The sequence below is a fragment of the Athene noctua genome, chromosome 12 (assembly GCF_965140245.1).
Source record: "Athene noctua chromosome 12, bAthNoc1.hap1.1, whole genome shotgun sequence".
Taxonomy (NCBI): domain Eukaryota; kingdom Metazoa; phylum Chordata; class Aves; order Strigiformes; family Strigidae; genus Athene; species Athene noctua.
This window is the reverse complement of record NC_134048.1, coordinates 6,877,489-6,905,193: the sequence shown is the minus strand read 5'-3', so window position 1 is coordinate 6,905,193 and position 27,705 is coordinate 6,877,489. Positions and strand designations below refer to the sequence as shown.

The window sequence follows — 27,705 nt, the reverse complement described above, 5'->3', positions numbered from 1 at the left end:
CGGGAAATTACATGCCTGTCAGCTTGACTTCGGTGCCTGGGAAGCTGATGGAGCAGCTCATCCTAAACACCATCACACAACACATGAGGGACAACCAGATGCTCAGGCCCAGTCAGCGTGGGTTTATGAAAGGCAGGTCCTGCTTGACAAACCCGATCTCCTTCTATGACAGAGCGACCTGCTTATTGGATAAGGGAAAGGCTGTGGATGTAATTTACCTTGACTTTAGCAAGGCTTTTCACACTGTTTCCCAGAGCATTCTCCTGACAAAAATGGCTGCTCGCGGTTTGGACAATAGCACACTTTGCTGGGTTAAAAACTGGCTGGACAAGTGGGCCCAGAGAGTTGTGGTTAACAGAATTAAATCCAGTTGGCGGCTGGTCATGAGTGGTGTCCCCCAGGGCTCGGTTTTGGGGCCACTCCTGTTTAACATCTTTATTGATGATCTGGACTGGACGAGGGGATCGAGGGCACCCTCAGTCAGTTTGCAGACGACACCCAGTTGGGCGGGAGTGTTGATCTGCTCGAGGGCAGGGAGGCTCTGCAGAGAGACCTGGACAGGCTGGAGCCATGGGCTGAGGCCAACTGCATGGGCTTCAATAAGGGCAAATGCTGGGGGCTGCCCTTGGGCCACAACAACCCCCAGCAGCGCTACAGGCTTGGGGAGGAGTGGCTGGAGAGCTGCCAGTCAGAGAGGGACCTGGGGGTGTTGATTGACAGCCGCCTGAACAGGAGCCAGCAGTGTGCCCAGGTGGCCAAGAAGGCCAATGGCATCCTGGCTTGTGTCAGCAATAGCGTGGCCAGCAGGGACAGGGAAGGGATCTCGCCCCTGTACTTGGTGCTGGTGAAGCTGCACCTCGATTCCTGTGTTCAGTTTTGGGCCCCTCACTACAAAAAGGACACAGAGTTACTCGAACATGTCCAGAGAAGGGCTACAAAGCTGCTCAAGGGTCTGGAACACATATCCTGTGAGGAGCGGCTGAGGGAACTGGGATTGTTTAGTCTGGAGAAGAGGAGGCTGAGGGGAGACCTTATCACCCTCTACATCTACCTGAAAGGAAGCTGCAGAGAGCTGAGGATGAGCCTCTTTAGCCTGGTAGAAAGCGACAGGACAAGAGGGAATGGCCTCAAGTTGCACCAGGGAAAGATCAGACTAGATTTAGGAAGCATTTCTTTCCAGAAGGGGTTGCTGGGCGTTGGAATGGGCTGCCCAGGGAGGGGGTGGAGTCCCCATCCCTGGAGGTGTTCAAGAGTAGGATCAATCTAGAGCTTAAGGATATGGTGTAGGTGGGAACTGTGCTAGGAGAATGGTTGGACTAGATGATCTCCAGGGTCCTTTCCAACCTAGATGATTCTGTGATTCTGTGAAATTTTTATTAGGGTCTGCAAAGGACTGTCTTGAAAATTCCATAATGTCTCATTTATTTTCTCTTTCAGGATTTATTTTATTATTTTATTCATTATGATGTTACTGAAGTTTCTGTCATATGCTTTGGTTTGTTTCTTGGATTTAACTATTACAATTGACTTGTATAGTACTTGCCCCACTAATAATACTGTTGCTGTAAGAACAGATTCTGAAAGTTGTCAAATTCTTTGTTTTATTTCACTATTTGCAACTGTGTTGCCAGGTATCTTCTATGTTACTGGCCTACATTTGGCACAATCTTACTCCTCTGTTTCCATGTGTGTACCCTGCTTTTATGCCTAACACCTGGGCAAAGAGGTAACTGGTGAGCTCCCACTAGATTGTTGAGGGTCCAGTCAGGCACTACAGATGCAACCACAGATTTCTGCTGATTTAACTTTATTTATCCCTGGTCAGGACATATGGACTGGTAAAAAAAAAAAGTGTTGTCAGGAGTGAAAAAGCCTCTCTTGTCAGGAGAAATCTTTCTAACATAAGTAGAAACTGGGTAAGTTTCTTGGAACTTTTAAAAAAACAAGGAAGTGTGAAAAGGAATAAAAGGAAAAGTCAGAGCCCTTTTTTTGCTTCCTTTGTCTTGCTCTACATGGAAGCTTCACTTTTTAAAAATCCTGCATAAAAAGCCTGTACAACTCTAAAGTTGTTGGGTGAATATGAAAGGAATACTATGGGGGTAATACTGCTTTTGAACTTCCCTTTTGAACTACAGATACGTGGGACGTATCTAAGAGATGTGGATTCCAGGAAAAAAGACTATTTCTATCCTAAACCATTTAAAACCAGGATAAAGCACTTGCTGAAGACTGACTTCTACACTTGAGTTGTTTTCATCATCACAGTATTATTTATTCTCAGACAACAACTTCTGAGTGTATTTGCTGTAGCCCCTTTGCTTTTCAGTTGATTTTTTGTATTCTGTTTTTTCAACTGATTTATCATTTCACAGCATGAAGAATGATATGGCAAACCTGACTCTGAAAATATTCAGCAGTGTGTTGTGCTGCAGCTGTATGTAATGTCTTGTAAGCATCATGTTTTCAGTTGTGATTCTTCAGGATCTCCATAACTTTTTTTTTCGCCACTTCATTGTGTGGGAGTGTTCAGTACATATAAGGAGTCTTATGTTACTCTCACTTATATTACAAACCTTCTGGATATATTGGGAGACAGTGACAGAGGAAACCATGCCAGGTTCTCACTGAAATACATTCTCCCATGAATTCTGGGTTTCCTACAGAAATATTTAAACCTGTGTGGAAAGATTGTGCCAGATCTCATTATGGTAACAGGGCTGAAATTTAAAATCTGCATCTTGAGGCTTTCTTACCTGTATTCTTTCAGGCCAGTGAGTGACATCAGAAATGCAAGTGGCGGTATATTTTGTCCTCATGAGATGTATTTTGTTTGCCTAGCTGTATATACCTTGCTGTATCTTTTTCCAGCTGCTGGTTTTGAAAAACATTTTCAGTGTGAGGGAATTGAATTATGGCAGTTTAGAGACTGGTTTACCAGAAATTGGCTGACAGTAACCGCTGGAGAGACTGAAATTATGCTTATTGGCTTTGGCAGGATATACGCAGAGAATGACATTTCCCATAAGCTCCCTACTTCTGGTGCAAAAAGCTGCAGGTGTAGAAGGAATGTAGGTTGAGATATAATGAGCTGGGGGCTCCTCTGAGAAAATCTGGTATCAATTGTGATCACGGCTACTTTTCAGTATCAGAGGAATCTTTTTTCAGGTTTCATCTTTCTGCAGTGTAGTCTGCTAAGACAGTCTAGTCTGTTGCAATGTGTTTTCTTTGAATGTTTGCAAAATGAAGCAGTGATATAATTGTCGATAAGCTTGGTAGTTTGGGTTCTTGTATGAATTCTGTTTTATTCTGTCCTCAACCTGCCATGAGCCAGAATTATCCATTCCTGAGGGGAACTGGTGAGAAGAGTAGAGCAAGAGAGAAACCTCTGTTTATTATGATTTCCTGCTATAAGTAATTTTGTTTCAAAATACACCAACCTGATGATGTTGGAGAGTTCAGTGATGTGTGTTTTGGGGGATTGCAATTAAATACATGACAATTACATGATAGAAATGTCTTTGGGCATGCTTGTTCTCTTCCTTTGGTTTTGCATTTGCAAATTTTAGGCCTATTTCATATTAGCCCTAGTGTAGGCACTAGGGAAACTTGAAGTTCAGATTTATAAAACTTAGAAGAATTTGTTAAAAACACACTTAGTATCCTGACTGGCTATTTAACAACCCAACAGCTTGGAGTGGCTAATAAATAATGGGAAATGACAACACAGGTATATTTTGCTTTGTTTGCATCTGATCTGTCGTGCAATACTTCTCTTTCCATCTGGATGCAGGTTTATTTTTTCATGAGAATTCTGAAGGCAATTTTTTTCAGTCATGTTCAGTCTGTTAGACCAATTTAGCCATAATTCTCTATGACTTTATTTCATCATTTTATAGACCACTTCTGTCCTGTATATGTTAATGCTTTGCAATTCAGTGTTGCTTGTGAGGTGCACAGATTATTTATTATGCGCGGCAGGTGCCTTGAAAATTGAGTTGTGGCATCATTATTGCCTGACTACCTTTACTAAAGGTGGAGAGAAGTTGCTTTTTAAAAAACTTGCTGTTTGTGAGGAGAGGATTTGAAAAAATCTCACTTAAGTTAATTATTTGCACTCTCAAAAATAACATAGCCTTACAATTACTCTAAGCTTTGCATCGCTCCCAGTGTTAGGAGCCCTAGGCACTGAATGTAAGCTTATCCACAGCTCATTCTTTGACAGATACCAATTCTAAGTTATATCATTGTTGCCATGCGTAACATTATTTTAATATATTTATGGCTAAATATTGTTCTTGCTTCAAAGCAATAGAGTGACAAATCAGTCAAATCTGGTCCCACTGGGGTAAGACAAACAATTGGATGATTTGTTCTTCACACTTCATTCAAATACTATTATCTAGTTTTGATCATTATTGCTGTCTTAGGACAGGTTATGAGAGTTTAAAATTGGCTCAGTACTACAGGTACTGAGGAATGTAGAAATATGGAATGGTCAAACAAAAACCCCAAACCAAACTTTGTCCCTTGGTATTTAGAAAGCAAATGTCCTTATCTTCTTTATCAAAAGCTTGTTTGTGCAGTAAACTGGAAAAGGTCTGAGTTATATAGGGAGTGTATACTCAGCTGGAGCCCAAATGCCCTTGATGACTGAAATGTTGAGGGTGACATGTTAAAAACAAACAAAAGCTAGGAGGATAAATCCACAGGTTTTTTATCAACCTTGTACCTCTCTTTGTGAACTAATTGCTTTGGTATATTCAGCTCCTAATCTTGATAATACTTGTTATCACTTAATATTAGTTTTAAAACGCCTACATAAAGAAAATGAGACTCTGCAGTTAGAGGTTATTATCAAGATGTCACAATGTTCTAAAGTTAAGGGCTGAGATTCAGTAGCTGTGGGTCTTTTGGCACACTGCATAACTATGCATATAGAAACAGGATGAAGCAAATTCTGTGCAATTGCATAATCTTAGGAAGATAAAATACAGAAGGACCATGAAGTGGCTTTACTGCATGTAGTGGAATAATAAAATCAATATGATATTTTTAAAAAGCTAGTAAAATAGGAGAAAAAAGTGAGGTGACACTTTAGTATGTGTTGAGATTGGGGGAGAGAGATCTCAAGACATACTAAATTATCATATATCTATCTATCTGTCTTCTGCTGGAGGCACTTAGAATCAACTGGACCTTGTGCCTAGACTGTCCTGGAATGCTTCCAAAAAGCAGAGCTGCAATAATCTGGTAAAAATTTTTAAAAAAATAAAATTAAAAAAAAAAATCGCAAGCATTTCACTGTCCTCTTGGGAAAGGCAATGCTTAACTTATGTTGAGTTTCTAAGGTGACAGAACACAAATGATGGTAGGTCATCCTTTAATGATCTACTGATGTGGTCAGGAAAGGACAGATTAAGATTTGTGAACACACCAAGGGCTCTCAACCTTGCTGAAGAAACTACCACTATGTTACTTCCCTGGGCAACAGAAACAAATGTTGCAGTGATGTTAAGGGCAAAACAAAAGCCTGTTTCTTTGCCTTTTTTCATGTCAGACATTTCTTAATATCTGTACCTTGTAACTTATTTTATAATGTTTATAAATTCAAATTTTAGTTTTAACTAGCAAAGTTTTTATTAGATAGTCAGAGAAATTAATTGTTGATAGATATCTCTAATAAATCTCCACTGTCCTGAGCTGTGTGTCACTTGCTTGTTCTTCTGTGTTGGGTTTTTTATTATTCGGTCTTTTTCAGGCAGGTATTTTGAAGAAGTGCAGAAGTTATATGTGGGAATTGAAATAAGCATAACTCAAAAACTGCATGGGAATAAATATCCACAAAACCACTTGCATTCTGAAATTAGTTTTGCACAAATGAAGGCAGTAAACTTCAAAGGACAGAGGAAGACAGAATACATGTAGTAAGCTCTACAAATTAATTGAAATTTCTGTTCCTCATGTGTTGTGAAATACGTGAAATCCTTATAAAGTAGTCTGTAAGTTAATCACATGAGTAAATGCAGATTGCCTTAAAATCATTTTCCCTGTGCTTTCTGGTGCTCTTTTAAGCATAAGAATGAAGAATGGCCTGTGTAATTGAGTACTTTACATCAGTGTAGCATCTCTAGTAAACTGGAGAAGAAAACAGTGATCTGTGCTCTGGCTACATAGTATGTAATATGTCCTGCCCTGCTTCAGTGTCTCTGGAATAAAGAGCAGCTTGCTTTTTTGTATCCCTGAGATGTTCTCCTGGGGCCTGTTATTGTGTTGTCAGTAATTTGATAGAAATTATTTTCTTTCTTCATTATGCCATACAGAGTAATATGTTGCCTTAGTGGCTCTGCAGTGAGGTTATTGTCACAAATTGTACTTTTTTTATTTCAAACAATAATTTCATTCTAAAAGGTTTCCTTGGGAATAGCTGCAGGATTCACTTGAGTAAGAAGCAGGTTGATTCAGTGAAAATTTTGAATAGTATTCCTGCATTGTTAAGAAGACAGATAAAACATAAAGCATGTAGGTGTGATTTCTTTGTCTCATTTCAGACATGACTGGGCATGGAGTTTTTCTCCTTTCCAGAGAAAGTGGAATAAGAAATGAAATTACTACCTTGCCACAAAGTTGAGCGAGGCAGGCAACCTAGAATCTGTTAGAGAAGCTTGGGTTATCTTACATTGTGTTAGCAAAAATAATTAGAAATGCATTTCAGTTTCTTGTGGTTCATTTTTGTCTTGTAAAATTAAAAAAACCCCAACCAATCACAACAGTTAAAAAAAAAAAAAGATAGAACCCACAAAAATGTTGCTGTGTGTAATCTGTCCGTGTTGCTATGTTATTCTACTAACTATAAACCCAGAAAAAGCCTTACAGGGCAGGAATATAAGGCTGTCAAACCGACAGCCTAAAGGCATGTATATCCTTGTAACAGGAATGACCTAGTTGAATGGGAATACCTTTTTTTTTTTTTTTTTTAATTTCATATGTTGCTATAGATGTTTGTGTTCCTAGTATTATTTGTTTCATGAATAACTTCCAGAAAACCGTAGGATTCACATAGCTATCTGGTGCAAAAATAAAGATTTTTGTTAGCAGACCATGAAGACTTATTTTGATACACTTTACATGTCCCCATGATGCTACATACTACATAAGGTACTATCATACCCATGATAGTAGTACATTAGGTTGTTTCCTCCTTTAGCTTGTCTTGAAATGTTGATGTACCCCAAACCTGAGGGGCAGCACCGGTGATAAAGGTGGAAGAGCCAGCAACAGAGAAATGCATTTGAGCAAGGGCTACGTTTGGGGTTTTTTTCAGCTGCTAACAGTGACCAGTCTAAATTATTATACTATAACAGCCCACTGTCCATATCCTACGTGTTTATTTTCTTCAGTTTCTTTGCCACCAAAGAACCTCTTCCCTTACACTGGGATGTGCAATCCTGAATGACATGTTCTTGAATTCAGTGGAGTGCAAGTTCTTTTTCTCTCTCCTCCAAAATCCTGGTGACAGTATTACTGGTTTCATGCTTGATTACTCTGTTCTTGCAGAGCATCTGTGACTTGAGCTGTACAGCCTGCTAAGTCCAACCTAATGTCCTGGAACTCTCTAATTGCAGCACTGTCATTTAGAATTTTATGATAATCTGAAAGGGGTAAGGGAACTCCATTCCTGTTCCTGTATTTCAATTTGCTCCTCCTCTATTACCTTACTTATTTGGCATCGATGTATATATGATATTCTTTCTCCTCTTGTTTGGTTGTAAACTCCTTTTTGTCTTTGCATTTTATACAAATTATTTGTAATTAGTTTCTAAAAGTATTTAAATATTTAAATGTTTGCTGTATTTAGCAATGTCAGAGGTCCAGACATTGTACCAAGGAGAGATTAAATAAAAGTCACTTTTATCTTATGTGACTACAGTACCATTTAAAAAAGATAAATGGCCTTGGTATATTAGTAAAAGTTTTTTTGTGACATGTTTTCTAAAAATAAGAAATTCTGTGGGAAAGGCTGTGTAGCATCTTGTGCTCTCTTTCTTTTTTTTTTTTTTTTTTTTTTTAAGAAAAATACTCTACTGAATTCCTGGCACAAATCTCTGCAGTCTAGTAAATTCTAGTTTAAACTATAAAATATTAGCAGTATCTTTTAAAATAAAAACTGAGCAGAACGAGTTACTTCTTTTCTTCTTTATAAAACGTGCCTTGAAACCTGATAATGATCCAAATGGGAAATTTGCTTTCAGTCTCCTTTGAAGTTAAATAGGAGCATGAGATCACCTCCAGCTTTCCAAACTCTTTTCTTAATATTGTAAGGTTGCAATCATAGTTCTGAGAGGTTTTTGTCTGAATAGGAACCACACAATAGATCACAAGGTACAGGTTTAGGAATCTGTAATGTAACATTCAGCTCAATGGGTTTATGGTAACTTATAAGAGAAAATAATTTGTTTATAAAACATTCCTTAATGATGTCATCAACAGGTTAGTCCTCTTAAAATATCTTAATTCTTTTAAATATGTGATCCTATAGCATCTACCAAATGCTTGTTCTGTCTTTCAGTTCTATTGGGGTGATTGTATATATATTAATTTCTAAATAAAAATGACAAAAAAAATTACTTGATTCATAAACAGGTCCTTTTGTATAATTTCAGTGGAGTGGTATAATAAGGATGATTCTACATACCATGACCTAATAAGCTTTTACGAACAGTTTTAGTAGTATAGTTCTGAAACTGCTATTAAATCTAATAGCATTAATATAAAAATGTAATTAGTGGAGGTGTAGGTTGCAATAGTTCTAATCATAATCTTTTTTTCTGTATGTGTCATTAGATATATAGTGATGCTCCCACACATTCTGTATTGCAGCAACTAATCATAAAAATAAGAGACTTGTAAGGCTGTTTAGGAGATACACTAAATATCAGAGACATAACAAATTATATTTTTCATATATGCCATTTCTTTGGCACTCTCACTCATTGATCATGTCTGCTTATACATGAGTGTGATTTGGATTTTGTTTGTTTTCTGCTAGGAATGCAATTTCATTATATCTCTATTTGCTAGGTTCAGGAGAAGATGTTAGTACCTTGGTTTGTTAGCAAGACAATCTCTTTAGATGAAATCCCAGTTTAGTGATTAGGCAAATAAATTGCTGCAAATAGTCCTCAATATTTCAGCAGCAAAGAAATACAAAAAAGAAGTTGGGGGTTTTTTTGGTGTATAGTTATCATCATCTGAAGGAGTTCATATGGTCTGATGACATGGCACCACAAAATATTTTGATATTCATGTTTGCTAAAATTCTGGGACAAGTTTGAAAACCAGTGTGTATTTGGGAAGACCTGTTGTAACACAGTGCTGTTATACCTATACTCACCATTTATTCTCAGGATTCATGTTTGGGTTTGACTTTTTTTTTTTTTTTTGAGATGAATTTCAGTATGGGGATATCATTTGTTGTCAGAAGGATTTAATGCCAAGATAGCAGAGGTGTCAACTCTGAGGATGCTTATGTGTGTTAAAAAAATAATGGGAACAGGGGTTCAGTCTTACTGTGGTGCAGTTTTAGGATTTAGAGGGTCCTAGATGGCAGTCATTGAGCAACTAAGGGACAATCACACTACGGAGCTTCTGGGGCTTTCTGGAGTTCCACATGCTCTTTTCTTCATTACTTAAAAATAAATTCTGACTATTTCTTAAGTGTAGCATTTGTATTAAGAAAAATGTCCTGTTCAAATTCTCAGCAGTTTTCTTTATTAACTAGTACCTGTGAAACACAGTGAACGTTACATATTTTTTTCCTGTGTTTCTACGAGAGTGTTTTGTGTGTACGTATGGTTACGTATTTATCTTTAACTGTATAATCTTGTGATTGTTCATCTCCTGTACTAGTGTCATTACATTTAACAGGCTTTTGACTGATTTATCTTTTCCTCATTTAAAAAGTGGAAATAAAACCAAGAGCTAAAATATTCCCCAATTGTTATTCAAAGAAAATTATACTCCGTCTTCATCCGAGTTTTCTAGTGAGTACATAATAAATTCAGCTCTGATTGGGCTGGTGCAGAGTTATTAAAGGAGTATTCCTTATTCTGCCAGAGCCCAGGTATGATGTGTTAGTATGACACAGTCCTTTCAAAAGAGAGCAGCGTGTGCACAAGTTATTGTTGCAGACAATGCTATTTTGGTACATTTCTATACATATTATCAGTTTCAGGATTCTTTGTTTCTGTAATATTATAACTGAAACTAAATCAACTGGTACACTGAGAAGTGGCACTCCTTGAAAAGAGCCACACCTAATAAGGATGCATATTTGGCAGTAGTTTGCAGAATACCCACTAGCAGGTCATTTTGTAATTTTTGAAGCTTCATCCTTCCATGTTTATACACTTGTTCCCATGGGGTTTTATTTTTTCTATGCTTTCTATTAACCACTTTACCTAAGATTCAATATGAAAAGTGCTCTTAGAATTTTATATTTTTTTTGCTATTAACTTTCTTTTTTAGCCAGTTACTCTGCTAACCACACTCCAAGATCTTTCTCATGTTTAAAAGTGGAGTCCACTGTTACATAAAAATTAAAAACCTGATATAAACCCCTAGTGGGTATAATTTAAATATTTTTCATATTTCAGATACAAAATAAAACTGTTCTGATAGTTGTTAGTTACTCCTTTGGGTTTACTTTAAAATGAAAATTTTTCTGGGCACTTTGTCCCTGCTTTCATCTGTGGCAGAGAGTAGCAACTTGATAGAACAACACAAAGAAGTTCATATAGCATCTTTTCACAGCCTAAGTGGCTTTAAAAGACTTATAGTATTTTATCTTGTGTAAGAGTTATATAGTTAGAAAATTCTGTTAAATGTTCACATGCATGCTGTGTTATACTAATCAAGATTTATTTCAGTGCATCTTCCTTTCTTGGTGGAAAAATCCCCATTTATGCAGGCTGGATGCATTTTACATCATTGTCTGTTGATGTAGAATGAATTATTTTTTAAAGTCTTAGTATATTCATATATGTATTGAAATTCCTGTGTATATGCATGCTTGAATCTTTCTCAATTCTTTCATTTTCCCCTACTCTAGCTGTGAAAAGAGTGCACATTATTCTAGTGAGAGTCTCTTAGCCAGGGTAGTGTTGCTAAAGGACAGTTAACAGGGCAGCTTCAGGGCAATTACCTCTGCATCTCCATTTATTTCCAGTGTGTTGTTACAAGAATCTTGATGATCCTTGTGAAAGGTTCAGGAAGTTTGGGGATTTTTTTATGCCCCTTCTTATATTCATCCTCTAGGTCCTGGAAAAAAACCTCTTTATAAAGATTTGTGTAATTTCCTGACTAAAAATTCTTTTTTAAGGCCGGATGAATGTGAAAGACTGGTTTAAAGTAAAGCATTAAAAATTCTCCTGGCTGTAGTCAGTGTGTATTTGTATGGTATACTGAGTATGTCTTCTGTTTACCCTTCACCACCTCCACAGACCAGAATAGACCATAGTTAGACAACTTTCAACCCACGAGAACAGTAGTCAAAACAATTTTAAAATATGGAGGTAAAAAGAAATTAATATTATTTAAAGGAAGCTAGAAATGCAACAGTAGCTTATTAACTCTTATAATTTCCAGCCGAGTTTTACTGTTGTTTTTACAAAATTAACAAATGACCAGAGAACCAATACAATGCTCTTAATGTGGAAGGGGACAAATCACAATTGGAACTGCCAAATTAAAAGCACTTTGGCACTAGTGTACATTTAAAATATGAGGAAAAGCACCAGCCTCCTTGCATAAAGGTTTATCTGGTTGTTACAGGTGTTAAAAAAGAAATAGTGATTTTAAATAAATTTAATTTTATTTTCTCAGCAACTTGAAACTTATGACTTATTTAGCTATGCCTAAATATAAGGGCAGATTCTGACCTAGCAGAAGGGTTATCAACCAGGTAAGGCATTGCTGATTGCAATCTCTAGCATGAGATGACTGTATATTGGCATTTGCAAATGTTCCAATACTGGATTGCACATACTTTGACAAAACCAATATTTATTCTTCAACAAGAATGTCTGGTGCTAAAAAATTTAAACGTTTTTCCATTAATATCTTCAGGATTTCGTGAGATTTTGACTGCCTGGTGACAAAAAAAAACCATTGTGGTTTTGGAAGCTCAAGTGCAGCTGTGCACTGCTCAAAAAGAAATAATAAAGCCTTACATAATTTACAATAAAATGTATTGGTGGATTCATTAGAGATTGGTATTAATTAATCCTAAACACAGAGAACTGGTAGATTTGTTAGTGGAATGGATGTGAGCTGTTGGAAAAATATTTTTATTGGTCCTTATTTTCTTCGTAAAATCGTTTTGAAAGCAAGAGCAAAGTTTCTGGAGTAATATGACTTTCAGCAGTTTTAAGCAGAACTATTATGATAAAGCTTTGGCTTAAGTATTCACAAATATATTGTATTAGTTTGATCACGTAGTTGAAGTTTAATTTAATTTTTCTGTCTTCAGTGAGTGCACCTAAAAAGAACAAAATTAATTAGAGTGGCTTAGTTCTGGGAATACAGGAGGTGGCTCTGTTTAGTTTTAAGAAAGTGAGTTAGCATCCAAGACATTCATCTTCACAATATGTGTAAATTTAAAAGACATGGCTTAGAAATAAAAGGTGTTACTGCACTTTAATGAACTTAAGTTGCTCAGTTCTACCCTTTTTAACTCAATTGTTCATCTCCCTTGCAGCTTATGGGTTTTGCTTTGTAGTCCTATATAGTTGTCAATCCCATCTGGGGTTTTTTCTGCTGTTAAGTGTTATACCTCTGTGCAAGGGACTAGCTCCAGCTCATCCCAGCCACTGTATCACTTCCTTCAAGTTCCCAGTCCTTTTAAATACAGGAGACTGGCCAGGCTTCACTGCAATAAATAAACCAGGGATAATATTTTTAATCTTACTCTTCACTTGTATTTTGTTTGTGTACTTTTGTTGTTTCTGTGGAATACTGACTGCATCATCTTGAACATGGGAATGAGTGCACAGGGACACTTTGCCAACTTGACCGACCATCTGGTTTAGTGGCAAGAGGGAAACAGAATAGCACTTCTAATAAGAAATTAGTGAAGTAAGCAGCCTGACAGCATTGGGATACTTGGGATTCTCAGTGGATATTTTACATACCAGGGCAGGGAGTTTCTTTTGGCCTGTGAGACCAGTCTGGAAACTAGCTAAAGTAATTGTGGTGAAGCAATTAGTGGATTGCAGAGGAGGAGGGAAGAGATGCAGCATGAGGTGCATAGATCCCTGAAGGCAAGAATGGAGGATTTCACCTGATACAGCAGAGCTGAGATTGGGAGTGTGAACAGCAGTGGTTTAGTGAGGAGGTGCAACAGCTGATATTTTTGGTAACTGCCCTGGACAAGCTAGTTAAGTTTCTAAGCAATGATTGCTCATTCCAAATGATTGCCTTCTCACTTCATACTCAATACTGCTATCCATAATTTATTTGTACATAAACAACGTTGATATTCTGGGGAAAGTAGTAAATTACACAACGGTGTCTGAGCACAGACTTAAGCATGAGTTTAAATCAATTACAGCAGAATGTTCATCCTAGCCAGAGACTGTAGTAGAAGTTCTGGAGTGGATTTATGGCACAAACCCAACCAAAGAATAAAACCTGGCAGCAGCAAAAACATTGCAAAAAAAAGAAAAATCGTCGTCTTAGAATATTGCTGGGAGGAAATCAACACAAAGTTAAAAATAAGTAAATAAAAATAGATGGCAAAGGATATATTCTAAAAAATTGTGCTACTTTTCTCATACCATAAACCACTGTCTTACTGCTTTCATCTATGTCTGAAAAAGTCTGAAATGAAATAATTTTGGAATTGCCTTGATTGTCAAACTTGTAACATACCTTTAAATCTTAGAGCAGCTGCTATTACTATTTCATTGTGTTATAAAATTGTCCTATATTTTTCCATCTGGTGGTCTGCTGTTTTTATAGTTGTATATCCTTTTGGCTAAATCATATGAATGTAAAGAAAACAGCAGAACAAGCTAAAACAGCCCAGCATGTTTTCAGTCAGAGATCAAAAGCTGTCAACAGGATGCCTAAGCTTCTGTTCAGTCAGCTATAAAAGACAAGAAGACAGAACCAATGAACTATATGAATGTATAAATGGAAAATTAAAAACTCAGACCTACTTAAGAGTAGATGAATCTGTTACTGTAAATGAATTCTTAGTAAGGTGCGCTGGTTGGCAAGCTACAACATGTCTGTGGGGATTAGGAGCTATTTCCCATTTCAGATGTACATGCCGCATCTGATGAATACTCTAGGTTGTTGCATAGCAGCCTATTCTAATGTTTACATTTTTTTTGCTTTAACAGCTAGAACAGTACATTTTAGGACAACACATGCATTGGCAGTGACAGCCATTTCTGGAGAAGAAACAGAACTACTACATTAGCAATTCACTTAAAATTCTGCTTGTTTTTTTTAATTTCAGAGTGCTCTTATTTAGTGTTTGCATAGTATGATAAAGATGTTTGTGTTAACGTCTACATATGCCGCAGTTCTTGACATTTAATGTGGTTTTCTGAGCAACTGTGACTTCAAACCACTGTGGATCTTCATGACATCACTGAGCATCTTCCATACTTTACGTTCCTTGTAATTACGTTGCTCTTTAGCTCATGAGCTAAACAGGTGTGATGGCTCAATAATTCTGTGAAGACAGTATTTTTGGAGGCCTTCTCAATTATGTGCTTGTGCTACAATATAAATATTGATAATTTTTAGCATTAGATCAAAATAGTTGATTCATTAACTTTAATTAATGGTGACATATTTATCAGTTTTCCTGCAGAAAAAAATTTGCATTTGTTTCTGAACAAAGGAACTGTTTGACTTGTAGAGATTGTTGCTCACCCTTTTTCTGTGCACCATTTTTATAGTTATGGTCACTAACATGTGATGAGTTTTGAAACTTCTGTCTTAAATTGAAGGTGAGTTCAGAATTATATCTAATCTATGTAGTATGGTCACTTTGTACACCACAAAAATGTTGGATCTTCTGGATAAGATTCTTTGCCCAATACAGAAAGCTGTGCATTAATCAAATTTAAACCATCGTTAGTGAATATAGGGTTACAGATGGTGAGGATGGTGATATGTAAAGGAGTCCTCTTACCTTACATTAATTGTGAGAGTAAATAAAATAAGCATTTAAATCATCCAGTATTCTGATAAAAAGGGAGTACAAAAATAACTACATCATCTTTGGCCTTCAGAAGTCTTTGAATTATTACTAATTATTCATGCTTCAATTTTGCCTCTTTTTAATGATGTACATGTGGTTATGTAGTTACACTCTGGCTCTGTGATGGTAAAGCACTCTATTAATGAGGATAAATGTTATTTAAGTGCCTACATGAAATAAATGTCCTCCTAAGTCTTTCCAGAAGTACACCTGCATGAAGATTGCCCACTCTGCTGCTGCTGAAATACTTCTGCTAGAATAGAATCAAAGTGTAGCTTCAATCTATATTATTTCCACTGCTGTTTGCTTTTCCAGTGCATTTGCTTTATTCTTGTGGTGCTAGTATTATTTGAAGTTTCTACGGCAACCTGTCACCATCTGCTATTATAAAGTATGCTGGGATTTTGTTGCTAGGTGTTGAAGTTTGTCATCTTACTCATATGACCCTAATGTTTTTCAGATGTTTCTTTTCCTGTACATATTGCATCCACAGCTAATATGCACTTGAACAACAGTGGAAAAGATTCTGCTTTCTGGTTGACCTTAGAAAGCCCTGTTTGTTTTACAGGATACACCTATGATCCCTTCTGATGTACTTTGTATATACTCAACCAAAACAGCACTTCTTTTACCTTAGCCACTGTTTTGCAGTGTTTATACTAAAACCAGCAAGCATTATTGTTCATTTAAATTTTATATTAATTATGCTTTTTTTAAGTGGATGGGGAGTTTAAATACTTCCTGAGACATTCTCCTCTGTCTCGTTTTTGTTTGATTACCTACTTACTCATGGTACTGCTCCCAATAGAAAGGCAATGTTCATACTATTGATTTCGTTATTTCTTTACACCTTTTTTGAAAATCTGTCAGCCAATTGGTTAATTAAAAAAAAAAAATAGTTCAGTGCTGTGTCTGTCCTGTGTTCTTTTACATTCAAATGGAAATTAATGTTTTTAAGTTGGAAAACGTATATTTTATTAGATCTCTTCAGCATAGTGCAGTGTATTCAGAGTTATTTCTATTAATTTTTCTGTTAGTATTTTCTCATTAGTCAAGTGCTTATTAGATACATTTTTTAATACATTTGACCCAGTTCTAATTAATCTTTTCTGCTGTATTCACAGAATAAATCCTAACAAGCCTAAACACAACTGAAATTACTTGTTAGGATTCTGTCTGAAGAACTTCACCTTCTCTACCACAATCTTTTTATACTCTTCAATCTCTACATATAATGCGTGAATTAATGAAATACATTTTTGAATCATATGCATTAAAGTATTGTGTTCGTAGGTGGTGCTTGATTCTGAATTTCTTCTGTAATATATAGTGAGCATGCAGTCTGCATTCAAAGTGTAAGAGATCGTTCTTGTACAGAACTTACTGTATTTTCAAGCAAGTCCTGCTCTTTGCACATTCTAGTAAGAGATACTTAAACAACATAGGAGAACTTAAGTGAACACACAGGTATTTGCAGATTTGATCACAGCTCTTTATGGTCCTATATTACACTTAGGTTCTACCAGTGAGAATGGTAATGCTGAGTGCATGACTACTTCAAACATCTGAGGCTGCATCTGAGAAGCAAATCTTTATTGCTGGCATTTGGGGATTAGGAGGGAGGGGCAAGCTTTTAACCTATAAAGAAGCTAGCAGTTAAATTCTAATAGTTGAGATTGCTGGCAAGAAAATTATTAAAGATCAACAGTATTCACATATTTTCCTGCTTTACAGTTACATGGAAGTTTTTGTAGCAAACCAGCTTTACCGTCACCTTTTTTTTTATGTATCATTCAGTCCTGCTGATGTGAATTTGACAGGTTTGGTGTGAGGTACTGGCCAGCAATATGTGATCTTTACTAATGGCTCTTTTTTGTAATCAAGGCATATCATCTGTTAAATTTAAAATCACCTTACACAGTTACTAAGAATAGGCATTCATGCTGTACCATAATCACAGATATAGCTACACACATTTTAGAAGTTGGTTTGAACAAAAGAAATAACCTTCTTAAAGTCTTTATGCCTTTAAGCAACATACTAAATCTATTCGATGCTTGGGAAGAAATGCTGCTTATTTCAAGAAGTGATTATTTAACGTGAGTACAGAAAGGCATTCTGTGGTGAATGTTAAACTACTAAAAATACAGGCTGTTTTTCATGTACAATTCTCTAACTTCTGTCAGTAATCCTTTTTCAAAATCAAGACATCAGAATAAAAACCCCACACAATTTCATTACTGAATACTTTGCTGTTAATTATTACTTTCAGCTATGCATTTAACATCACAGGAAAGATGTGTTTGATCCGTAACTGTAACAGTGAACTACTACAGCAGGAAAACCAGCATTTCTTTTTAGAAGAGCATCAGTACCCGAGAACACACGATTACTTACCTGAAAGCTTTTGGTTTACCTGCAGAAAATGTGTCTTCTTAGCTTTAAAAAGTAGGGAAGCCTTTCACTAGCACTAATGTTACTCCAAAAGAAGGTATAATAGGTCCTTTATATTGTAATTTTCACTGTTTATATGCAAGAAGTGTGCGGGGTCTGCTCACGTAGGAATAAATAAATAAAAAAAAAAAAAAGGCAGTACAAACTGAACAGCGGCTAACATATGAAAGTAAAAGACCTCTAGTGGCCATAACCTGAAGTTAAAGAAAGCTTCCCTTCTCTGAGAGGTAGACAAAATGGTTGGGTACGACAAACTGCAGCTGATACTTCGGTAATGTGTGCCTTTGTTGCCTTTCTGATGTCACAGAAGTATAAAGTGAATCAGAGTTAAACATCGAATCTGATGAGTACTACATGGAAATTAAATTCTGGTCAGAGGGGCTAGTGAGTCCCTTATATCAATTCTAAACCAGTATGATGAAAAGATCTGAGTAAATCTAGAAAATTACTTTGCATGCTTATCTACTTCATAGTCTCTTATTTTAATAAAATCAAAGCATTTAAAGCAGGCTCACTTTAAATACAATTATTAGAACTTCAGCAAATTAAAAGTCATCAATCAATAAGGAGGACCCTTCACTGTCTTAAAGGAAAGCTGCAAATCATTAAGCTCGCTATTATTGCTTGAGAGAGAAATGTCTTTGTGACTTTCAGTAAATTACTGTGAAATCGTAGGATTATATATAACTTTATATCTTTTGGCATTTCTGCTTTAGGAATTGAGAATAATAAAAGTATTTCATTTTGAGGAAGTTTGAAAGCACTTTTGAGAGATGAAAGTAATAGCATTCTATAGAAGTTTTACAGAGTTCTGTAACAGCTACTTAAAGGCTTGCAGAACGTAAAAAATACCCTTTCTTGCCATATTTCTTCCTGTGAGCAGCCTGTGTTTGTAGAATTATTATAAAATTGCGATGCTAATATATTTCCTTCCTATGAATTGCTAATGGAAGAATCCTAGGCAGCATCACATGCCTTTTAGGAATCTTAAGGTAATATTGAGTTGTACTTTATATATAAAGTTTTTATATCACAGTGTGTGTTTCCATGCAGTGTTTCATAAATGATGCAACTTTCTCACCAGAGCCTACCCGTTGTCACAGTAGCTTTTGAATTATCCTTTTCAGGTTCTTAGTATGTTTCTTTCATCTGGGCTTGCAAAAGCTTGAAGTTTTATTTTATTTTTTACATACATAAAAGTACTTATCGGACATTTAGAGTAGTTCAACTTCAGAAAGAATACAATCTAGTATTTTAAGTAATCTTCATGTGTTGATTTTTGTCTGTTTTTCTTTCAGAGTCATTTTGTGGCATGCATGACAGCGATCTTAAACCAGATGAACAACCAGCATTATTCAGTTTACATTGAAACTTTTCAGACAAGTTCAGAACTGGTGGTGAGTACAAAATAGTCATGGAGGTGATAAGTAATTAGAAATATTTCCTGTGAAAAGTCAGTAGTATTGTTTTGGATTATCTTGTCTGATTTTTCCTAGAATTAGGTCCATTCCTCTATGTTTTCTGCTTCTATGTCATTGTGTTGCCATCCTCTTTGAATGGTAACCTTGGACAGTACTGTAATGAGAAATGTGGGAAGACATAAATATCACTGCTGTTGACCCTGACACCAAGTTGGTAATGTAATAATCAAGAATAAGTAATAGGATCTTTGTGTTAAACTGTTCTGAGGAGAAAAAAACCACAAAACAACAAAACCAACCTTCAGCTAATTAAATCCTCCCTCCCCACTTTGCACATGATGATCTATTTCCAGTTTTTATTCTCACTATTGAGTCTAGATAACGTTGCATGCTAAATGCAGTAAATGCCTTATTCTTGAAATGCATCATTTTATGCCAGTTGTTTTGGGCATAATTTAATGATGTTTGGGGTATATTCTAGTTTGTATCAGTGGTCGCTATATTCTAGAAGGTTTCAGTAGTCCTGTGTTTATCCTTTTATACTTCTGACATAACTCTGAAAGAATTCCGGCTTTTGACAAAGGTTTTGATTACACCATCTACAGTTTGTCTATGAAGGTAATATTTTCAGATGGCAAGATGTGTCCATTTTCCTTTCTTTCTTAAAATCGGAGTGGGGCTAGAACTGGAATGCTAACAGATCAAATCTTGAATAGCTTTTGCAATTCATCACATTTACTTGAAAATCTAACAGTATTTTAACATAATTTCATCTTCCAAGCAGATTGAGTACTTGGTTCTAGAAGTATTAGTAATCCTTAAACTACTTAAACAGTTATGCAGAGGAAAAAAAAAAAAAAAAAAAAAGACATCAATATATTGACTGGGTTTTGATGTTTTTAAATGCATTGGTTTGTTGTCTTCTTATTTTTTTCCATACCGTAAGTATATGTCAGTGAAGATGACAAAGATTTGTTTACAAAATAATGCTGTTGAGAGCTATTGTTCACTTGATTCTCTGTAAGTAATATGACAAGAGTACAAACTTCCCCGAGAGCTGCTTGTGAGATTTTGGTGATAGATGATGACAGCTAGCTAGTCTCACAAACTTCTAGGTGACTTGCTCAGAAGTTCAAGGGTAAAACTGCGTATATATGCTATACGTGAAATAGTCCTGAAATGATTATGTTAATTTTATTTAAGTTCGTTATACAGTGATCTCTAAATACTTCTAGGAAAAGAAGTAGTGTTTGTTTTGTTTAAAAACTTTCTGTCAATACTTTTAATTTTTAATTTAGAACACTAAATTTGGACTAAATAGAAAATCCTATATTTTTAAAATGTATTAATTCTTTATGCATAGTGAGACTGTTTTGTTAATTACTTAAAACATTCAACAGTTTTACTGCAAAGTACTATAACTTTTCCTTCCATTCATTTATGTCATCTTTTCTTAAGAGCCCAGTGTAATGACTTCTAGCTTTCGCCTGGAATCAGTGTGCTGTTTTACAGGACTTCAGTTTCTGTCTTGGGCTTACTGATATCACCAGGAATTTTTCCATTGGCTTCACTGGGAGCAAAGTGGAGCCCTCTTAGTTCTTTACTTACAGCAGGAGCACTTAAATTTTGTGTTATACAGACACAGACATACAGTATTTTCTTGTTCTAGGACTTCTTGATGGAAACATTCATAATGTTCAAAGATCTCATTGGAAAGAATGTTTACCCTTCTGACTGGATGGCAATGAGCATGGTGCAGAACAGGTAAAAAGGGCTGGAGGATCAGTGCTCATGTTCCACGTGCTTATGAAAAGTGAACTTGTTCCATGTCTTACAAAATGTTTTGCCATGCAGTCTGAGATAAATGTATCATTCCAATTTGGTAAATGCCAAGAAGGTCATAATGTGAAATAATCTTCTGACAATACATTAAATAGTTAATTGCCTGTGCTTTAAGTCTACTTACAATGGAAAGGAAAAAAAAAATCTTTAACATTAGAACAGAAGTACATAGTTGGTCTCCATGTTGACAATTAATAGAAACCAAACTGTAAAAGCCCTGTTGAATCTTAAATGTACAATTTCTGCACAGGGTTTGAATGTCCTCACTGATACGTCAGCAAGTTCATCGTGATGCAAAAGTTGTCAAACACAATTTTCTTTCTGAAGCAGTATGGTTGCTTGGATTGCTAAAAGGTCTGATGATAAAGAACAAATCTTTGAACACAAAACAGTATTTGGAGGAGGAGGTTGGATCCATGGTGCTTACCGTAGCTCACGTCATTGAGGAAATGTATTGCTCTACAATAGATCGTTTGGAGTTTCATCATGATTGATTAATTCAAAATCAAGTATATTGCCTCTGTAGATCGCGATGTCATTTAAGCGAAAGTCCGTATAATCAAATTTATCATGCTGCCTATTGTTTGCTCTATGAGACCTTGCTATTAATAAGAAATCTTTGAGTTACTTAGATTGCAAAATTGACTGAAGAAAATATCTCGTGGTCATAAACTGAGCAGATCATACAGCTTTTATCCACAGCAATAATCTGTCTGTTTTGGTGTCACCATAAATGATGGTGGGTTAAACGAAGTATTGCTTGAGCTCCTTTAAACCACAGGACCACTGTTGTCTTGGTGTTAGGATTACAGTAGCATAAGTGAAATTTCACGTCATAGAGCCACGTGAGCTCTTTTCAATTTGTCATTTCCATATAATGTGATACAGAATTGGGAAGGAGAGAGAAGAGATCTTTGTGCACCTCCAGCATTGATAATTGTTTTAGATGGCTGGGTTGGGCCAACATATCACAGATGGATTCCTTTAAAGTATCTTTGGAATACTGCTTGTTTGAAGAAAATGTTCTTCCCTTGAAGTGTGAGTTTTGTTGTTTATTATGGGCATCAGTTAGAAATGAATGTTTTTGGCAAGAAGGAAAGACTAGTATATAGGGGGCAGGATGGGCTATGTGAGGATTTATTTCCTAATAATTGTTCTTAGCCATTCTGAGGTATGACTTTTTTCTTTTTGTGTCTCTAGTCTATAACCGAGCAAAGAAAGGGAGAGCTGAACTAAGAATGCAAAGTAAAACACTGGCTAACAAATTTAGTTGGTGCAACTTGTTTATTTGTGGAACTCATAGGGGAGGAAGAGTTTCCTCAAAATTTGAACACTTACTGGTGTTACAAGGATCTGAATATACAGAAGAAACTGAACATAAAGTAACAATGAGCATGTGACCAACTTACCTTGTGGATATTTTTTTTTCTCAATTTCCTCCTCTCCATGCTTGGTGGAAATTGTAGCTAAAAATGTCACTGAAAGGGATCTTGGTTTTGGGAAAAAAAAAAAAATTACTTTTTTTATTTATTTGGATTTACCTTCAGGGCTGACTTAATTCTTTCTTCTTGTTCTCAAAGAAATACTTAGAGTTTATATGCTGGATTGGATTATGAAGTGAATATGCTTTCTTATTTTTTTTTTCTTTGAGCAAGACCTCTTGGCGAGGTTGATTTTGATCATCTGTACTATCATTATTTTAGTTTTGTAGAAATGGCAGTAACACTGAGTTTTCTAGAAGTCACAGAGACACTAGTCTCAAGAATTAAGTCTAAAATGCATAGGTTCCAATTTAGATGTCCACAGATGCTGTTTATTTGAAATGTCACAGTTATATAATTTTGCCCTTCCAGTTTTATAATATTGAAAAGGAGAGAACAGTGGATACTTAATAAAGTTGATAATCTCCTGGGAGTGTTTGAACTTGAGGAAAAGATTTGCTAAGAAAATTTACAGCATTATGATAGCAAATTTTGATATTGGATACATTTGCATCTAGGATTTGAACGGAATGATGTTAAATGAAAAGGTTTTCTTTTTTGTGTTTCATGATTCAAAGTGAGATTTATGGTTCTAGTGGATAGTGATGATGGCAGTGAGGCCTCAGGTGCCTAAACCTCACCTTCTGTCACTTATATACACTAATGTTCATGCAGAGAGATCAGTAACGCCTCACCTGAGGTGAGCAGATACCTATATGCTAGTGGATGTGTTCATTCCAGGTAAGATTTTGTAAATTATAAAAGTTTCATCCCACTTGTTTCTCTGAGTCAGTCATTGGCCTGTAAAGGTAAAATCTAATTCAGTGCACATTCTTATGTTGCTACTGCTGCAATGTGCAATTATTTGTAATGTAGCAAGGATTGCTCTTAAAAAGTATCAGCTTAGTACAAAAGTAACCTAACTGTTTCTTATTGTATGTAAGCATATCAAACGTTTCACATGTACAACTGTTTCTCCTATCTGGAAAATGCTGTTAACACCTGCATTATTCACGAGTATAGGATTTTTCTTATTCTATGGGGTCAGGGGAAGTGTAAATCCTTGTTCAGAGAATAGACCTTCAGGGCTTGGGGGTTCACCTGGGAGTATCTATATTGCCTCGGTTACTGACAGTAGAAGTTGTGTAACTGTACATTTGTTGATAATGCCTCCTAATGACTCTGAACTTTGTGGGTCAGCTTGGTTCAGGCAGGCTTTGTTGCTCTAAACCTTATCCTGCATTAGACAAGTCAAATAAAAATATTTGAAGAAAAATGTAAGCATTAAAAAAAAAAGTTTAGAAGCTATTTAACAGTGCTTCTGTAAACACATTGCTTACCTAAATTGACTTGGCACTGTTTATACTCTTTGATTATGTTGTTGTTCCCAAGATTACATAAGGAAATGAGTTATTGATCTTACTTTCATGTCTTAATTTTTTTATCAAGAACTGGGAGAGGGGGGATTTTTGTTATCAGTCTTTATAGAAATTTGGTTTGGATTGTTTTGTTAGTTTGGGGTTTTTTGAGGGGGTGGGTGTTCTGTGAAATAAGTTGAAGACTAATTTAAATTTCTAGATCTGTCTTATTAACATGCTTTACTCCAAACCAGAGAAGTAAAAAAATCACAAGGGATCAGGCTGGTTTCTCTTATAATAACGAGAACAAAATAAAATATAAACACAACCCCCCACCCTCCCAAAAAAAAGGTGTTAGCACAGCTAAGGTTTGGCATTCTTAATTCACCTGTTCTGAGCAGGAGGCTGCATGCAGGCCTTTTTATGCCTTAAAGGAGGTATTTTACCTTAAAAGTTTCTGCTTTCTGAACTTGCTAAAATATTAGTTAAGGCTGTAAGGCATTTCTATTTTATAACTTAGCCAATGGCAGAAGGTAGTTGGCACTTCTTCTCTAGGGGTATTCAACAAAGCCTGGTAGACTCTCCCAGATGATCTCTTCTATTTTGTACCTAGCAAGGAATGTGGGCATTTGAGGAATTTTGCTGTAGGATGTACTGCAGTACAGAAATGTAAAATCACAGTACATGTACTTAGAGGCAGAGGAAAGGGAAGAGCATAACTAGTACTGCAAGTTTAGTCCTGCTTGTGGGTAAAAGGTGTTCCTAATGAGCAGGACACTAATTACTCATACATAAATAAAGAGAGTTAATTTATGATACCAGGATATTTCTACTAAATGTTAGATGTCTGGCATAGATAAGGGGAAAGGAATGAGAGAATGACTTTTTATAAGGTTCAAAGGAAGGGAGAAACTGTGGTAGGCGAGTTGAAAGAATGGGAGTAGAAGCTTAACAAACTAAACTTACTTGGTCAAGGTTTGCCTCTATCAGGTTGGAAACTCAAATTACTTTAAATCACTATTATAAATGATGTGTGTTTGCTCTTAAAGCATGTTCTAATTCCCAAAGCCCACTAGAAGGAGGCAGAGGCTGCGTATAAAAGTCCCACTGGACTGGGAGTATTCTATTAGCAACTGAGAATCAAAAAGGGAAGAGAACTACTTCTTTTTCTCTTTTTTTTTTTTCTTTCTTCCCTTTTCTTAACAGCAAGATGGGAAGAACACTTTTTTTGTGGCATGCTAGGTGGGGCAGAACACTTAGGGAAATAATAAAATCCTCATCAAGGTCATGAGGATGTAATAACTGAGTTATTTTTGTGATCCTCCATGGTAGATTTAATTAACTTTTGTTCTGAGGAAGGTTGCTTACTGCACACTTCTTACTAGTTGCTACTGCTTGTATGTGCACTTTATTCCACTTACAGTACTCAGACTATTGGTTATTAGCTTAATAAAAGCAGTAATTCCTAGGTACATGGCATTTGTGGGGAAATGCTTTGCTGGTTTAGGTAATACCATATAGTCTGCTTATCTCTCAGCTGTTCATAATCTTAATTTAGAGGCACATAATTCCTCCCAGGAAATTCCCATACCTTATTGTCAACATGAAGCACATAGGGAGTCAGGTTCGCTGAATAAAAGAAATTATTAGGGGGGTTAGCAACTAAAGGGAACATATTCACATCTCCCTTCTGTTCCTCTGGGCTTTGAAATGGTAATTGCTTAGAAAGAGTTTGAAAGTACTTAATCTTTTCATAATTAGTACCTGGAATCAGTTTTGGTTGATGTCCACTCTAAAGTGGCTTTGTAAGCACTTTCATTGTTTGTGGGTCCATCTGAGTTCTTATTTGAACCTTGTTGACATTATATTTAGGTATTTAAAAATAAAAGGAAACACAGTTTTTCACCAGTCCATTTCAAGGTCAGATCCTATTTGCTGAAGAACGCATATGAGATAACACTGTAGGGTGTTTTTCTAACACCAGTAGTGAGGCTTTTTCTAAAATACGTTTTTATTACCTGTATATCTGAGTGTTTTCAGACATCTGTTGGAGTCAAGTGTTCCCCAGCCCTTTTTATGTCTAACTTGAAAGGTTTAGTGCTGCAGGTATTTGGCAAAAGAGCTGGAAATGTTGCCAATTTTCTTTCATTATACATACTAAAAATAGCTGCTTATTTGCTGATGAACTGCTTTGTAACACTCTCAAGACTTGGTTGTCATGTAGCTCACATGTTGGAGCAGCATTATTAATTCAGCAAAATCTCATTATGGTTTCACAGTGCCACCTGCATCCCCAAGTACCTCACCATTTCTCAGAGTGCCAGGATTTATAGATTCTTTTGGTATCATTAGGTCCTGGCCAGCCAGCAAAATGAGGCAGAATAAGTTCCTATTCATCAACTAGCAAGGGACTACAGGGATTTCTTTTTAAGAAAAGGACAGTAGGGATTCCAGACCTCGGGTTTTTTTTATTGATCATCTGTGAATGGCTCTGTTATGTGTTTTTCAGAAGTCATGTTTTTTCCACAGTATACTGCATGTTTCTGAACAACTCTACCTTTGACTAGAAAAATGCGGGAGAGCTGAGGACGCACACGACCAATGTGATCAGGCAATGCCCGTTTATTACAACTAAGAAAGCCCTTTTATAATGTTTTCCCGCACACGTGAGTAACATGCAGTACAAGTCCTCAAGATTGGACAGTTAACTTAGCCCGCGCTTTAAACCTTCTTATGACTGGATAAAAAGTGCCACATCAGCCTTGCCAGGCTCCCTGCCTTGTGGAACTTCCTCTTCCGTCCCAACCCCTTCCGGAGGTTGTTTGTCTTGTCAAGTTTCTCCCCCCTCATTCAGGGTCACATCCTTATCGCATTCTTGCTCGGCTGAGGCTCTTATCAGTCTTGTTCTCACGCAGGATTGCTCACATGTCCATTCTCTCGCAGAAAGTCCTCTTGAATCCCAACAGAAAAAGTCTTTTCAAAAGAAGTAGCTGCTTAGAGTGTTGTCCTGTGAAACTCCACAAAGTGTTGCTTTGTGCATTATGAAGAGCTGACATTTTTAAAGTTGTAGTCTCGATCTTTAAGTAACAAGCACACATAATGAGTTCAAGTGGCTGTTGGACTGCTTTTCTTTTCAATTTTCTGAAGAGAAAACCTGAACATCTGGTAGTCACAATTTAAGCATATTATCAAGAACGGTATTTATAGTAGAGTTTGGGGGAGAAGGGAAAGTGAACACAGTGGGCAGGAAGTAGGAAAATGTGCTTTTTCCAAGAAAGAAGCGTAAGTATTTATGGGAGAGATGCTACAAACTGTATTGCTCCTACCAACTCACTAGATTTCATAGATTCATGGAGTATCTCAAATTGGAAGGGAGAAAGCCCCCAGATTAGTCAAAATACTAGAACTGCTTCTTATCCTTCCATCTATCTGTTAGTGGAAATGAGAGCTTGTCATATTTTCATGTTTTTAGAAAGATTTGATACTGTGATATATGTATTGATATCAGTGGATATTGTGTCTGTTCAGACATTAATGGATCTGACTATACACAAGGTACACAGATTCACTTGTTAAGAGTACGCTTACTCAAGCTGGTGCTGTAATGTGGTGTTCAATTTGCAACAATTTTAAAATGGAGAATACCATTCTAATTATGAAATGATTATTAATATGTAATCTGCTCTCATAGGAAATGTAGCGGAAAACTCACATTTATTCTATCCAACTATGCTCTAACACTTTGCTGAAAACATTACCTGGCTTGTTATTTGTCCTGCAGAGAATGAAAAGGGGCATTTATTTATTCCTAAGAGAAAAAAAAAATAAAAGTAGTTTAGATTTACTCTTGTTTTTCAAAGATGCATTGGGAGTTA

At 36.3% G+C, this 27,705-nt stretch overlaps 1 protein-coding gene across 1 annotated transcript in view; it reads left to right on the top strand.

The window, feature by feature from the left end:
* Positions 1 to 27,705, top strand: part of DOCK2 (dedicator of cytokinesis 2) — a 197,500-nt gene that overhangs the window by 95,607 nt on the left and 74,188 nt on the right. Inside the window, exons 28-29 of the mRNA XM_074916479.1 lie at positions 19,027 to 19,125; positions 20,819 to 20,913. Of these exons, the coding sequence (XP_074772580.1) occupies positions 19,027 to 19,125; positions 20,819 to 20,913 (194 nt within the window). The remainder of the gene's footprint in view (positions 1 to 19,026; positions 19,126 to 20,818; positions 20,914 to 27,705) is intronic.